This window comes from Sinocyclocheilus rhinocerous, unplaced genomic scaffold, assembly GCF_001515625.1.
Source record: "Sinocyclocheilus rhinocerous isolate Xijiao unplaced genomic scaffold, SAMN03320098_v1.1 scaffold68, whole genome shotgun sequence".
NCBI lineage: Eukaryota > Metazoa > Chordata > Actinopteri > Cypriniformes > Cyprinidae > Sinocyclocheilus > Sinocyclocheilus rhinocerous.
Window position 1 is genome coordinate 617,486 of NW_015666487.1, and position 16,555 is coordinate 634,040.

Here is a 16,555-nt window from a genome sequence, read left to right on the forward strand (position 1 = left end):
TGCGCATTCTGGCTTCCCAATACATTACAACAACAGCGATGTTAAAAAAACAATCGTGGACAAACCATTCACTCTTGTTCAATGCGAATGCCGTATGCTGGAATATGATCATTTATTCCGTCATCACCCGGGTGCTGATAGCACGCGCGCACAGGTGAGACCTGAACAGCACACGTTGATATCTGTGTTCAAGCTAAACTCATTTAAGCTTTGCCAGTTTAAACATTTAACAGACAGAGGCCACGAGCTCGCGCATGCAATGAGAAGATTTGTGCGTACGCTCATCCGAAGCGTGCAAACCTGCACCTCAGAACGCGCGCAAATATTAAGCTCTCTCTGAAGTATTGTGTTTAAATGGACAAATTCACACAAAAATTGTCAAAATGCCCGTCTTGGTAAGCATCCTATAGCAGACGTTAGGGCTGCACGATATATCGAAATATCGCAAATGTAAATATCTCAATATGCATATCGCAAGGGCGTGCGATATCTGAATCATTTTAATAATAGGCTACTTAAATCAAAACTTTGCAAAAGGTCAAAGTTTTAGTTCGACGCATATAGCAGAGAATTGCTTGACGTTAAAAAGAGTTAAGTGCAATAAGTTGCAGACCTGAAGCGCGCACACAAGCCGCATCTCGCGCAGCGTCTCTTCAGTTCTGCCGCACACGTGCGCACGCACGCACACACACACAGAGAGACGCGTTTCAGACGGCGCGCGAACATTTCTTTTTTTCTTCTTTTTTTTTACTGACCGTTCACTTGCCTTTAATCATGTTTGAACTTTCTCAGACTATAGTTTTTGCTGTGGTATATGAAGAAGTACTTAAAGTGTATGGAAAGCAAAGTTACAATTATATAAAATTAGTAAAAAAAAAAATTTTTTGTATGTTCACAATGATGTTAAAATGACATTATCTGATTTGTGACATTACTTTTTATGTAATGCTAAAACACTGCTGGTCCCTTTCAGAAGTTGTAGTGATTCTTTCTTTTCCAAGAAAGAATGTGAAACAAATTGGTTATATAATTTTCATTTTTAAATATTTTAAAATATATACATAAACATAGCACATACCGAACCGTACCGAAACCCTAAAACCGTGATACAAACAGAACCGTGAGTAAGTTGAACCGTTGCACCCCTAATTTCTGCCACAACACCATGGTTATAGTTAGCGTTACTGCTTCTGGTTTTCTACGTCAGCGCTGTCTGATCTGTTTATAACAGAGATTTCTGTGCAGAATTTGAATGATTCTCACTACATACATCTCCCAACAACCTTATTCATTCTGCGGCGAATTCAAACGCTTCTCACTGGATCTCGCAGCGCTGTGCGGTAACAGCACCGCAAAATCAACTTTGGTTCCCGAGTAAAGCTGTTCTGACTCACAGCAAAGTATGTTTGTGCCGCGGTCCGAGCTGTTAAACGGTCCGTGCTGCGCAGCTGAAACGAGTAGCGGGATTTTGTTACACTTTTGTTTCGTTTGCCGTCTGATGTTTCTCATATGCAACAGAAATGGCAACGCGAGTTGAACAATGCAGTGGTCGCGCCAGTGCCATTTGGTCGCAGTCTGGAGCCCTGGATTAGACTTGCTTTTTGATTATTACAATTTATTTAAACCATTAATCCAGAAAAATTTTAATGTAAAAGAATTTTGGTGAAAAAATATTAACAGATTTTATAGGGCTTTCTGTTACTCGTTGTCATGGATGCTGTGTCTTTAGCTGTGCCAGCCATGTCTATTTTAGACAATTACACTACACCCTCATATTTTTTGTCAGAACACCTACACGTCCTCGACTCCTAAATTAAACAGCATATAATTTCACATACTGTAACCCAAATTGTATAACATTTTTAAATAATGCTTTTCAAATCCGCTCCATAACTGTAGTAGAATTTGTGTTTGTAGATACAACTTGACTCTAAAGCTTTCTAACAACACAAGGTGGTCTAAAGCACAATACAATATTTAGTGCCAGCCTAGTACAGAAAGGTCAGTGAGCTGCACTCAAACATGCTTCTTTAATGAACACACACCATCAGATGTGATATTCTGCATCAACAGACTAAAGGGCCTGTTATAATAAAAGGCTTTGATTTCTTCAACTAAGAGACTTGTAAAGAGCATAAAAGGCTAAAAGGCACAAGGGCTGCTCCACCCTATATAACATAACAGAGACACCACAGGGCGAGACCTCATGGTTTCATCCAGATTTAAAGACCTCTCTGTTTTGACTGTGGAGGACAGCAAACCTAAAATTGGGTTAAGAGAACTGTGCCTCCCTCGGGCTGCAGGAAATGTGACTGAGGCTTGAAGGAGGCTGGTTGATTTTTGCCCCTACATGGGCATTGGTGGGCGGGCAATGTGGCAAGAGGCAGGGCGACATAAACACTGCCACAATGGCTGCCTTGCTTCCTCTGCCGTAACACTGTGCTCAACAGGGTCATGAAGGGTGGAGCAACACTTCCAAAACAACGCATCCCATTCAAACACCACAGATGAACCTCTGGTCCTACTCCTAACAGTATGAATGTTTATAGTGTCTGAAGAAATTTAGATCATTCAGATAATGGCTTCTCTTCACTTAAGTAGGAAAAGCTTCATCTAGCCAATGTTCTTGGCATTTTGGATTATCGGGCATAGGAAAAGAGTGTGAAAAACACAAAACAGCCTCAGTGCGTAAACCGATGACAACCGAAAACCGAGACAGTCTCCGCAGCTTGTCATAAAGTGTGTAGGCCCCGGAGGCGTACAATTCTTCTTACAGCCGGATTATGGTCTGAATAGCACTTCTGTTCTATGATCTCAACATCTTAAAGGCACTAAAATACAAAGATCCATGTCGCAGAGTACATGGGGAGAGAGGGTCTTCACTGCCCTTCGAGCGTAATTTAAGCCTGTCCTGACTGTCTTACAAATAGGAATGCATGATTACTCAAAATAAAACCAAGAATTGTAATTTTAGTATGATTATCAAATTGCTGAGGATGTGATTTAATTAAAGAAATAAGAAAATCGCGTTTCAGAGTAAAGTGTGGCACTATGTTCTTTTACACACAAGCAGCTCATGATGCAGTGTCTTAGAGCGCCTCAGTTCACAGTAAAATGCCACACAAAATAACCTCTGCATCTACTCTTAGTTTGTTTTTTTATAATTCAGGTATAATTAATGAAAAGCACTTACAAACAAGCTGTTGTCATTCAAAATAAAATGGTTTAACATTTGAAAATGAACATATTAAGACAGTCATAAATATTAGTATTGTAATTTTACAGTTGTGCTGCAAAATAGAATTATTTATAATATTTTTCTTAAACATTTTATTTTACAGTAAAATATAATAGTAATATTTGTAATATTTTTACTTAGTAATAAGAACAAACATTAAAAAAACAAATTATTATTGCTGTTATTTTATAGTCATATTGTTGTAATCACAAACTTCACAAAACTCTGCAGCCCTAAATCACATTTAAATCACAATTTTTATCAGGAAAAAAGCAGTTTGATTTTACTCCCAAATCATGCAGCCTAAATTACAAAGAAAGGCTGTAGGTTTGTGACACACTCACAAACCTTTTGAGCTCATTATGGGCTCATATGTAATAGTCATGACTCTATGGTATGTTGAAAACTACTAGCTTAAAAATAAGAAAACACTAAATTACCGTATTGACCTGAAAATAAGACAATGTTTTTTTCTTGGAAATACATCTGAAAAAACGCGGTCGTCTTATATTCGGGCCAATACGGTATTCACCCTAGTGCACTAGCATTTGTTGCAAAAAAAAAAATGGGTTAAACCTCTTATTAGCTTTGTATCTATTTTGGATTCCCGAGTGACTCTATCAGAAAAAATATCTGGGTCATGGAGTCTTCTTGAACAAATTCATTGTTTCTTGGTGTCATAGAAAAAAAGCATTTGGTATTTGGCTAAACTTCCTGTGCAGATAAATAGATAGCAACAAATAAACAGTGAAGCAAGGACTAGGTTACATACATTTCAACAAGTGAGTAGGGCTGCACGATAAATTGAAATGAAATCGAAATAGCGATTAGACAGAAGCTGCGATTGTCATGTGTATCTTTCAGTGACGCACGGTTCTGTGATCAGTAGTAAATCTCCATCCGAAGTAGGGCCGTGTAATGAAAAAGTGTACTGACCTACTTTTGATTAATTCATCCAAACTTTGACAAATTCCGTGACATTTCCAAAATCTGGGTCATGGAGTCTTCTTGAACAAATTCATTGTTTCTTGGTGTCATAGAAAAAAAGCATTTGGTATTTGGCTAAACTTCCTGTGCAGATAAATAGATAGCAACAAATAAACAGTGAAGCAAGGACTAGGTTACATACATTTCAACAAGTGAGTAGGGCTGCACGATAAATTGAAATGAAATCGAAATAGCGATTAGACAGAAGCTGCGATTGTCATGTGTATCTTTCAGTGACGCACGGTTCTGTGATCAGTAGTAAATCTCCATCCGAAGTAGGGCCGTGTAATGAAAAAGTGTACTGACCTACTTTTGATTAATTCATCCAAACTTTGACAAATTCCGTGACATTCCGCGTCATACATAAATTCCATTTATATGACTGCATTCCACCCACCACCGCGTTTTCCGCATAACGGAAATCATAGATAATATTGAGGCGTTTTGCAACTTCAGTGTAACGTTAGTGGATTGTGATTTATTGCAACTTAAGCAATGTCTGCTGATGCCTTTGAAAATTTGATGTTCATCTGCTTACCCCCAGGGCATCCAAGATGTTGGTGACTTGGCTGCATCAGAGCCAAATAGCGCGTTTCAAAATTAAGTTATTTTATCGGCGAATCGGTTTTGAAAATGACCGATATAGATAATCATAAAAATGCTTAATATCTGCGCCGATAATCGGTCGACCCCTAGTTTTAATGAGCGAGTCATTAAACGGCTGATTCATTCAAAAACGAGGGAAGTGACTACTGTCTTTATGAATGGGTTACTGAATCATTGACTCACTTGATTCGTTCAAAAACGTGGATTCATTCAGTATCGAAACACCGCTGTGTTGCTTGGAGACACAAAACAGTTCTGCTGTGGCTTTGATTGAAACTTGGTCGGCGAACTTGAGCAAAAACAATCAATATTGTATTATAAATTGCGAACTTTGTGTCTGTTTAACTCACAATGAAGAACTTCCACGCCGATGACATGTTTACATGCGGATGGGAGCGTAAGTGTGCCATCAAAACGGACTGGCTGTGAGATGAAGTGTTTTCCGATTGGACATCAAAAGTACAAAAGGAGATTCGAAAGCACGCGGAGCCATCTGCTCAATGTAGCTTTCGCGGTTTCTTTGATGTCATTCAGCGATCGGTCTGCGCATTGCTGCTTCAAGTCGAACCGAGAAAGGGACTTTGGTCGAACACACTCCTGTCTACGAGCTTGCAATCTCTCTCTCTCTCGCTCTCTGCCTCCCCCCCAAAAGAAAAACTCTTCTAGAAGATTAGAATAAATTACATATTTTGATTCAAAACGGCGAATTTCGCCGAAAAGCGAAGCGAAAAATTTAATCAGTCACACAGCATCACTGATTATGGGTTCTATTGCATTTTGTCGCGTCGCGCCGTGCCGCTCGCGTCCGGTGTAGACACGGTGAGAGCCGGTTAAGGCTAGAAGGGATACACCAAAACTACTGGGCATGCGCCAGAGCATGTGAGCGGAGCGGAGCGTGAGCGGAGCGGGGAGGGAATATTTCCTTAAGAGCGCAGAGCGCCTTTCTGAAGATTCCGCTCCGCTCGCTCAATACGCTCAGTGCCGCTCGCTCAACCCAGAATGCCGTTTGGTGATTTGCTTGTTCGAGATCGAGAATCTGTAGAGATCGAGAATAGTAGAGCAGTTATGGAGTCCAGATATTGTTTCAACGAAGTTGCAAGCCTTATACATAAATGTAAAGTAAAAATCAAAGTTAAGAATGAGCAGGGAGAAGAAACTGAGAGGGAGTGCGGGGAGAGTTAGTAAAGATTCATATTGGAATCTGAAGCGGCACATTGCCAGAAAGCACGAGGATGTGCTACGCAAACATGGTGCAGCAAAAGGTGAGCTAGTTACATACCATAATAAATGAATAAACAGGTAGGCTAAGGTTATATTCGGTTGTACGGAGCCCCGATCATAACATGCAGACAAAATCACAGCCACGAATTTAGAATAGGCTAGTAATATTAACGGAGCGCTTGCTTGGGCGGTTAGAGCGACTGAGTGGAGCGCACGTCCATAGAGCGGAAAACGTAGCAGAGCGTCACACCGCTCCGCTTCGCTCACATGCTCTGGCATGCGCACATCAATATAGCGTATCCTATTAAGCATCAATATAGCGTACCTATTAAGCTCATGTACTTAAGCACACTTCCATATTTGAGCTTAGATTATAAAAAGAAAAAATTATGTATTATCATACTTGATGTCTTAACAAATTGATGTGTTTGTTACTATGACCTAGATTATTTATTTTGCGAAATCTTGTCATTTTAATAAATATTACATGAAATTCATAAAAAATAGTTTCTGCTCCCATTAAGCTCAGTGTGCTCTCTTTAAGCTCTTCCACATTGAACGTCAATGTAAATACTTCATAAACAGACTTTAAAATATTAACTGATGGTTATCACTTTAAGTTAAGTTAATTGATTTTCTACAGATTCTGTCAATTCAAATCTACAGACCGGCTCTGACTTTTGGCAACTATTGTGAACTTCTCCAGACTGTAAATCTGTGGAAAATTGGGGCAATAATTGTGTAGTGTATTCCAGCCTTAAGAGACGATAGATAAGTTGACATCCATTTAATAAGAGGCTTCATAATGAGGCTAGTTTCTGTGTTCATCCCTGTGAATGAAATGTTTTATTGGTTTGTTTTATTTGATTTGATTTTTGAATTTGTGTTATTAAAAAAAAATCAATTATTCTTTAAAAATGTTGTTTAAAATAAACAAGAATTTTTAATAAAACATGATGTGGGTGTGCTTAAAGGGTACAAGCATGTACCCATTAAGCACAGCCGGACGTTTTGCATTTAATGATGTATATCTTAATTGAAATGCTTTTGTCATTTAAAATAAAATTTAATATTTTTGTGTGAGAGATTAATCTTTTATTTTAACCTAACTTTTTGTACTGAAACCAATATCTTGTGCACTAAAAATGTCTCAATGTAGATTTTGGTGAGCTTAATAGGTACGTTTACCCTAATTATTATTTTTTTCCCAAATAGAGCTATTCAAGTCATCTGGTGATTTTTTTTTTTCATATCGCAATATATATTGCAGAAAAACAAAATATCGCAATGTGAGTTTTTTTCAATATTGTGCAGCCCTAATTCAGGTACAGAAATTTAATAATCAAATGTTAAATAACACTGCAAAGTCTTCACTGTATAAATTAAATCTAATAAATCTGTGTTAAAGCTACAAAATTCTCACACATCCATTTCTTTCTCAATTGTTTACCTTCACCTAAGCAACTGTGTTTACAAGGATACTTGTAGAGACATGCATTTTGAAAATTTCACACGTATGTCAAGAAGTGAATGGAATTCAGAGTTCACGTGCATCTGCGTGGCTCTCACTGTGTCTACACTGGACGCAAGCTGCTTGGCGCAACGCGACAAAATACTATGAACCCATTATAATCAGTGATGCTGTCTACACTGGATGTGGCGCGGCGCGACATGACAAATCCCCAACAGTAAACTGATGCCGCGTTTTATTTATGACATACTGACACACAGTTCAGATGATTTGCAAAGGTCACTTTGTTGCATCCAGTGTAGACAGACTTTGGCATGGACGGAGGCGTGACACGACAGATGTCGCATCCGGTGACACGATGTCTGTGTGTGAGCAAAGAAAATGATCAGTATACATATAACGGTCAGTATACTAAACATCGCACATCCTGCGATGTAACTATCGCAGATGCCCACATAGCGATATCGATGCTGAAACTATATATCGTGCAGCCCTAATCCGAAGGCCAGAGGGCGCTCTCGCACAGAAACTCCAGATACGCCCTGCAGAAGCAACCCAGGAAATCCCTATAGTGGTTGCTGAATAAACAGAAGATTTTAATGCTTTCATTGATTCAACATGACTAATAAACACACAACTACGGCAATATGTGGTTTATCGGAGTTCTTCTTATTATAATTTTCATTATAATAAAGTATATCTATAATGCAATGCTAATCGACATAGCCTTCATCACTGCTTAGAATACTATGAAATATGTTGCATGACTTATTCTTTGTAAGAAGCCACATCATCTCACAGAAGGATTTATTTCAAACACTCGACGTTATGAAGTGAGTTTGGAGTAAAAACGTGTTATTAAATGTGGTACTTTCACGTGCTTTCAGGTGGAGCAGCATTTACTACATAGAGCCATAGTTCACTGAGAAGCAACGCAAACAGCTGTCATTATCGTGAACGATTTATTCGATTTCATAATCGTACGATTATATCGTCTGTGATTTTTTTTCGTAGCTTGTCAGAGAATTACGGCTCTGTGTAGTAAATGCTGCTCCATCTGAAAGCAGGTGATGGAGATTTACTACTAATCACAGAACTGGCTTTACTGACAAGATGTACGTGACAATCGCATTTGATTAATCGTGCAGCCCTACAAGTGAGTCCAAATTAAAGACAGAAAGAGCGAGGGAGAGAGAGAAAGAATATCTGGGCTATGATACATTTCATTCACAGTGCTTTCACAGACTGTTACCATGGACAAAAACACCATAAATCTAAATTCCAGCAGCTGCTCAATTGAATGAAAAAGTAGCATCACTGAAAAGAGCCAGACAACTCAGACGGCCAAGGTTACAGTCAAGTTAAAATGCCAGCTGAGGAGTCAGGTCTGGTAACACTCCAACTCACAGTACGCAGCTCGACACAGAGTTATCACCTACACGATCGCCTGCAGCTAGCAAAACCATGCTTCTGTTCTCAGGCACAACAGTACGGCTACAAGCTTTCACAAACATCCTACTTAATATATTATGTAAAAATATTACCAGTGGTTTCTGCAATCATTGCATTTCAAATAAGCTACTTCCCCTGTGATTAACCTCAGCACAGACGACTCTCAGACACAGGGAGGAAATAAAAGTGTAAAACTAGCAGGAAGTTTGTCGAAAGTGAACAACAGAAAGCATCACACCAATGTTGCACAATATAGTACATTTAAAGACGTCAAAGTTAAAGGGTTAGTTCACCCCAAAATGAAAATTAGGCTGCGTTTTACTCACCCTCAAGGCATCCTAGGTGTATATGACTTGCTTCTTTCAGACGGGCAAGCAATTTACTTCTACTTCTCGTCAATATTAATGCATCATGCATACCGAAAAAAAACCATTAGGGGTGTAACGATACATGTATTCGTACTGAACCATTTGGTACGAGGCTTTCGGTTCGGTACGCATTACAAACCGAACGATTCGTTGGACTAATCCTATTACATTTGGAAAATAAAAGAGCTTACAATGTGTGAAATATAATGTTCTGTGTCACTGTGCTTAACAAGGCAGCCCAAACGATGTAACAGGCAACGTGATATTTTGCCTCTCCCATTCCCAAACAAAAACACACTCCAGTAGGGTTGTGACGGTGAGGCAGTACGTTAGAGTTTTCCCTTTTTTCCTCGCTTTTAAATAACTTAATGCCTGTGTGCATTTTACTTTCACATCGAATTAGCGGCAATTCGGCATCAATTGATTGAATTGACAACAACAAAACCGTGATACCACTGTATCGTATCGAACCAAACCGTGACTTTTGTGAACCGTTACACCCCTAATAACCATGCAAATCAAATCAGTCCACTGGATTATTATTATTTTTTTTTTTGTATTAGTTAAATCTCTCAGATGCAATTCGCTGATGAAGATGAACACACAGAAATATGTGAGGGTTTATTAAAGCTCAGTTAGTAAGCATATTATGAGTCTAAGACAACAAATCCACCACACAGTCATTGAGACAACTTTTAAATACAAACTAAATAAAAGCAATGCAACTAATATAAATTAGTTTAAACAACAGTGGAGAACTGGAAATTACATTAATTAAAATAAATGATCACAATATATAATATAGATATTTATTTATTTTTAATGATTAAATTTAATGGTCATTAAATTATTAGTGACTTTAAAGATTTAAGTGAAGTTTTTCAGTGAGCGGCAAATGTAATCTAAATGTAAAAATAAAGAAAATTAGCTATTAGGAAATTATCAACCAATACATTAAATTACAAAATCTCTTCCAATAACCAATACGATACAGTGCAACCCAAATTTTTCATGTTGTAATGATAACAATATACTGCTGAATCATGTAATCAGCTTTGAAAGCTTGACAAATCATGAGTAGACTAATCCAATTACACTTAGAAAACCCTGGACAACTAAAACAACTAAAAGTGCATTCTATTTTTGCTGCTACACATGCACTGTATTGAACAGACAAACGACCTCTGTGGATTAACAAGTGATTTTACACATGCCTTGTTGCCAGCTGGATGAGGAAGCGGAGGCCTTTTGGACGACACACAATGTATTTACACACTGCCAAAATGCTGCACATTCACTACAACCATTTGTGCTCCCTTTCGCATGCTCTGCCACCGTACTTGGCATGGCATGAGATGCCTATCAAAGGCAGACCAATCAATTAGCTACTCAGCACGGATGGGCTTGAAAACGAACGCAGCCCATGTGCAGTGAAATGCACGCTAATTTAGGCCTGAAATATTGTTCTGTTCAGATGCAGACTGATCAATCTAAGGACAAAAAGGCTTAGGCCAACAGTCTATAATCAGAGAAAAACTGAAAGGAATTTCATGCAGTCTCGCAAGGGCAATATTCCTGTAAGAGGAAGTACTTGTTCACAAAAACTACCATAATCAATCTCCAGGTGCTTCTGTGCTTTTCTAACCACAATAAAAATTATGTCAGGATGGGAGACTGGTCAAACTACCCTGAAATAAGATCCTTGTCATTTCAAAAGATATCATGCAAAGCCATACCCAGAGGCTCAACCAGCATGCAGAGCACCGCAGCTGTCGCCATCCGTCTGGCAGCAGGCAGCATTTCACAATTGATCTGGGAAAACAATAATAAATCTAAAAACCCTCCGGCTGTCCAGAGAAGCACAAAAACTGAAGCACTGAAGAAACTGGGAGAGAAGTATCTCAACAATTTAGAGATACACTTTAAACCATGGGGGTGTCCTCCTAACTGGCACTCCATCCGTCAAACAGTTGGTGGTTGCCATTGACTTCCATAGTATTTTTTTTTTCTAACAACCACCAACTGTTTGATTACCAGCAATCTTCAAAATATCTTCTTTTGTGTTCAACATAAGAAAGCAACTCATACAGGTTTGTAACGACATGAGGGTGAGTAAATGATGACAGAATTTTCATTTTTGGGTGAACTATCCCTTTAAGTTTCCCAGTCTCCTGGGTGTCTGTAAAGGCACAGCTGTTGCTGTGGCTTGAGGTTGACAATAACAACCTGGATATTCTCTTTGCCAGCTTAGCACTTTGAAAGAACCTTTATCCTGAGAAATGCAACTGTATAGACCTACATCTAGTGGATGGCTGGAATGCTAGCATGTAGGACATTTAAATGTCCAACAACAGAAGAAAATGAAAACTATGCAAAAATCTGTACAAAGCAGTCGCCTACAGTGAAATAATCATCCATTTAGCAAACTCACATAGTTCAAAGTAACCTAAAGCAACGTTAATTGCTAGTTACTGATCATTTAAGTCAACTGCACTTGTATTAAACGGTGTAAGCAGTCTACATCCTTGACAAAACACACATGAATTATTCATTACTTTGAGACCATAATTCCATTTAAAAGCCTTTGAGATGTAAAATCAGATACAAACGTGCTTCTGAATAAACAGAGCAGATAAACCATTGGCAGTTAAACACCGTTGCTCACACGAGACTGCCAACTGCCAACTCAATTTAACCGCCAGCGGGTGGGCTTCACTGTAAAATACCAGCAAACTCATAAACCAAACAGATTAAAAGTACACAAACTTATTATAGATACATAATAAACCTGTGACGTTTATAACGTCCTTTAAAACATTTTCATTGAATCCGTTGTCACAGAAACAGACACCGAGTAAATCACTGAGGACTACTAACGCATTTCTCTCCGATAAAAATTGTTCTAAGGTTTAAATGATAAATATTCTTGTTTCCCTAAAATCGAAACAACATACCTGAATTAGTAAAACAAAGTTTTGCTGAAACAAGGCTAAAACTTACTTTCTCTACAGTGAACTGGAGTTACACTTCCTGCGGCTCGGGGAATATCGAGACGTTTGACAGAGAGCTGGAACGCGAGCGTAACGCACTCTTTTGGCTCGAGCGTGTAACTATTGTGAATACAAGCTTGTGAACGAATGAAAGCTTTTCCCACTATTTTAAAAAATCCAGACGCCGTTATATAGTCATGTTATGCTTACCAATAATTTCCGCAAATACAGTTTTTTTCAGGGATTTCACTTCTGTAAACTCTACCGACTCTACCCCCGGAGAGCTCCACCTTCACTTTCCTACTTCAGCTGCAGTCAGTCTTCTTCTTCTTCTTCTTCTTTTAGGATTTAATGGCGGTTGGCAAACCAACTTAAAAGGTGCATTTCCGCCACCTACTGGAAAGGAGTGTGAAGCGCACAATGAATAGCCTCTAATTTTAAAAGTTGTGTTTTAGATGCAGAGCTATATACCATACTGCCATAATCAAGAGCCGATCTTATCAGAGCACAATATATTCTTTTAAGGGACTGTCTGCAAGCTAGCTGCAGTCAGTCAATTGAGTGTACTGGATATTACAGCCACAGAGCCAGCCGCGTGAACACAGCGACTGGCGCTCCGATTCAAAATGGCCAACTCAGAGGCACGTCTTCATAATAAAAGTCCTGTTTCAATAGCGTTCATGCACAGGCAGGATTTTTATACTTAAAAAAAAAAAGACTTTCTATTTACCACAACAGAGAATGGTTATTCAAGACAAAACTGTTTTGATATAATAGTAGAAAAATAAATGGTCCTGTTTTTTCTGGTCAGTTAATGAACGAGAGTGTAATTGTGTATGCACACATTGCTGTGTAAGGCCTTATCTAATTAAAAGTGTAGGCCGATACGAGTTGAAAAGAAAGTTTTTATGCGAATGACCATTAAGTAATTACAAAAAATATATATATATATATATATATATATATAAATTGCAACCATATGAGTACAGTTTTATCAGTTTCATATATTTTAATATGAGTTAAATATTCTATAATTATTTAACATATTCGTTGTTTTTATTTTCCTTGGTAAAGACAGCAATCAGTTTAAAACTCATACACAGGTTATATATGAGAATACAGAGAAAACAAGATGGTAAACAATAAAAATACATTTCAACCACTGGCTCACTCACACATTCTATGCAGACAGGGACATCTAGTGGACAATAACACATTTGAGGGACTCAAGGAAGAAAAAAATAATCATATAAAAACAATGGATGTATTGTGCTTATGACATAATTTTTAATTAAAGACATGATAATAAATGAACTTTGTATGAATCACTTTATGTCGTTCATGTAGCTATCACAACATTATCCAATAGATGGCCTTATGTGCCAAGCTTCTTTTGATTCTTCATATGTTCTCCTTCATGGCTGTCCTTCGAAAAGAGACACAGCTGGAACAGAATAATGTTTATTACACCAATTTGTGTTACACTGTATCATGTTATTAATAATTAATTATAAAGATTAAATATTTTCTGGCACATATTCACAGAGAGTATTTTACATTCTTGGTCAGGTTAGTTTAATATAAAAGCACAATATCCTATTTAAGATTGATATTGAAAGTACATATGGGCTTACTTGGTGTGCTTCTATGGGATCTCTGTGATGCACGGAGCCCCTCCTTACTCAGTCTGGACACTGGAGGCCTTACAGGACCAGGACGTATCCCTGCATTCCATTGGGAGGTCTGGGAAAGTCTCTTCATGGAGTCCTTGTTAGCCGGAAGTGCTTCTAAGTTCTGAGCTGCCCATTGTGGCCTGTTTTGGTTTTTTGCTTTCCAGCTGCACTGAGATCCAAGGATAAAAACATCTGGGAAAATGTACAAATAAAAGTCTTGATTTCGCTTATATTTCTAACAAAAAAGTATACATGTTCAATATAATGTCTGTTTTCTTCCCTCAGCAACACAGTGCCCTCTTTTTCCTCTGTGCAGCACATTTCCATGATATCCCACATGTAGTCTGATCAGTATGCATGATACCTCTTGGTTATGTCGTCTCTGGAGAATTCTTTGCATGCTGCTGCTGCTGATTTGTATGAGAATCAACAGCACAGTCACATGACAATTATATTAGCTTACCAAGGATTTGGCCTTGCGCAGCTTGTATGTTGAGCGAGATGGTGCTTTCATAGTGTTTTCCTGTCTTATTGTAGCACTTTTTCCCTTTATCAGTCTGTAGAGATAAAGACAGCTTAGCATTTTCTGCTGTAGTTGTGCTACTAACACTTTCAACATGCACATATACAGAATAAAATGCACTAAAATAGTGCAGCATATCAGTGGGTCACATAAGTTTTCGTGATATTTTATAATAACTCAGAACTCAAATATAATACTGTGTACATAAGTTTAAAAAAAAATGTTGTTTGTTTTTGAAAGTTATGTTATGTCTTTTGTGCTCACCAAGGCTGCATTTATTTCAAAACAGTATACAATATTATGCAATATTATTACAATTTAAAATAACTATTTTCTATTTTAATATATATTTAAATGTAATTTATTCCTGCAATGCACGGCTGAATTTTTAAGTAGCCATTACTCCAGTTGTCAGAGTCACATGATCATTCAGAATCATTCTAATATGCTGATTTGGTGCTTAAGAAGAATTGCTTATTGTTATTATTGTTGAAACTGTTAAACTGTGCTGCTTAATATTTTTATGGAAATTGTGATATTTTTTCCAGATTCTTTGATGAATGGAAAGTTTAAAAGAACAACATTCATTTGAAATGTAATATTTTTGTAACAATGTAAAAGTCTTTACTGTCACTTTTGATCAGTTTGAGTGCCAGCTCACCTGCAAATGAATATATTACAGAAAACACTAATGTCACACACATAGTACTGTTCAAGAGTTTAGGGTCAGTAAGATTTTTACCGTATAACTTTTATTCAGCACAGATGCACTAAACTGATCAAAAGTGACAGTAAAGACATGTATAATGTTATCAGTGTTAGTGTATTTGCACACAGTATGTATAGAATACATTAAAGTGTGCATGTAGAAAAGTGTTTTTTATTCATGGCATCAAAATATTCATACTGTACAATGTCAATAATGTTTATTAATTTATTTGATAAACTTAACAATGGCACATACCTGAGCACATCTACAGAGGCTTCGGGGATCAAGGAATGGAAATATATATAGTGATATGACCCTGGGAAGGACCCTAGTGAAGTCAAGGGCTTCCTCTGGTACCCAGCTGCTCAGAGTCTGTCTGAGATGTTTCAGCTGGCTAGCAGAGCATCTGGAGAACCAGTCTTGTAGCACCTGTTTCCGCTGGCTATCTGTCCACTTTTCAAACTGGGGCAAAGAGGAAGAGGGCTTGAGCATATAATCAACAAAGCAAATAACAAAACCAAGAAACTGTGAAGTGTTACCATAGCATTTTTTAAAGTACGTGCATTTTTTACCCACTTTCCAAGCAAATTTCTTCTCTCTTCAAAAACCTGCAAAAGTGTTCACATTTGACATGAAACATTCTACACTAATATCAATGTTACTGTAGCTTCTCATGTTAAACAAAGCAGAAGATCATATACTATATTTTTGGTGCCTGTACATGAGCATTGGAGAGCTGATGATTTAGAGGTGTCCAGGTACTCCGTTTGGTCTGCATTTTTGTTCTGGGAGCTTGTGGAATCTTTCACTGAAATTCAGACGTTTGAGATTCAGCTCCTAGATAAACCTAAATCATATTAGGCACCAAAATATTAAGAGCACTTATCAAAAATACATACCCATGTTAAGGCAAACAAATGTGCTGTGATTTTCATACTAGAAACAACAAAATGGCCTAGTTGTACAGTGCAATACAGTACAAAAGAGAAAAAAATCAAACCTACCATGTGTAGTAATGTTGTCAACCGGAAATAGTCATGTTAGCTATCATAACGAAACCATTAAATGTTTACTGATCCGATATTGATGGTTTTGCTCTTCCTGCTCAGTACAGTTTACCAGTCTCCATAGCAATCACACTCTCTCTCTCACTCTGTCCCGCCTCTTTCCAAACGCTGGCTATGTTCGATTCGCAAATGGTTCGTTCTTTTGAATCGGATCTTTGGAAATGAAATGGTTCACAAAACCGATTCTCTAGGATTTGATTGAAGGGACGAAAGTAAATTAATTTATTAACCGAATAGCAGAAATGTTATA

The 16,555-nt window shown here is 37.8% G+C and overlaps 2 protein-coding genes across 6 annotated transcripts in view; both read right to left on the bottom strand.

Annotated features, from left to right (window-relative positions):
- Positions 1–12,651, bottom strand: part of LOC107732415 (protein FAM49A) — a 35,133-nt gene extending 22,482 nt beyond the window's left edge. For 2 of the 3 annotated variants that reach the window (XM_016543742.1, XM_016543745.1), the window contains exons 1-2: positions 12,544–12,651; positions 12,344–12,453 (exon numbers count right to left, since the gene is read on the bottom strand). The gene's annotated coding sequence lies outside the window, so the exon portion shown is untranslated. The remainder of the gene's footprint in view (positions 1–12,343; positions 12,454–12,543) is intronic. The other variant, XM_016543741.1, reaches the window with a different exon arrangement.
- A 763-nt stretch (positions 12,652–13,414) lies between these two features.
- LOC107732385 (uncharacterized) lies at positions 13,415–16,380 on the bottom strand. 3 transcript variants are annotated; one of them, XM_016543686.1, is made up of 7 exons: positions 16,243–16,380; positions 15,960–16,046; positions 15,778–15,846; positions 15,494–15,700; positions 14,470–14,563; positions 13,968–14,198; positions 13,415–13,777 (listed from the first exon to the last, which is right to left on the bottom strand). In XM_016543686.1, the coding sequence occupies exons 2-7, from the start codon at positions 16,014–16,016 to the stop codon at positions 13,749–13,751; spliced, it is 687 nt and encodes a 228-aa protein (XP_016399172.1). In that variant the 5' UTR covers positions 16,017–16,046; positions 16,243–16,380; the 3' UTR covers positions 13,415–13,748. The 3 variants fall into 3 exon arrangements, with proteins under 3 accessions (XP_016399172.1, XP_016399174.1, XP_016399171.1); XM_016543688.1 differs by having other exon boundaries at positions 15,811–15,846; positions 15,960–16,085; XM_016543685.1 differs by having other exon boundaries at positions 15,960–16,085.
- Between the last annotated feature and the right edge of the window lie 175 nt (positions 16,381–16,555).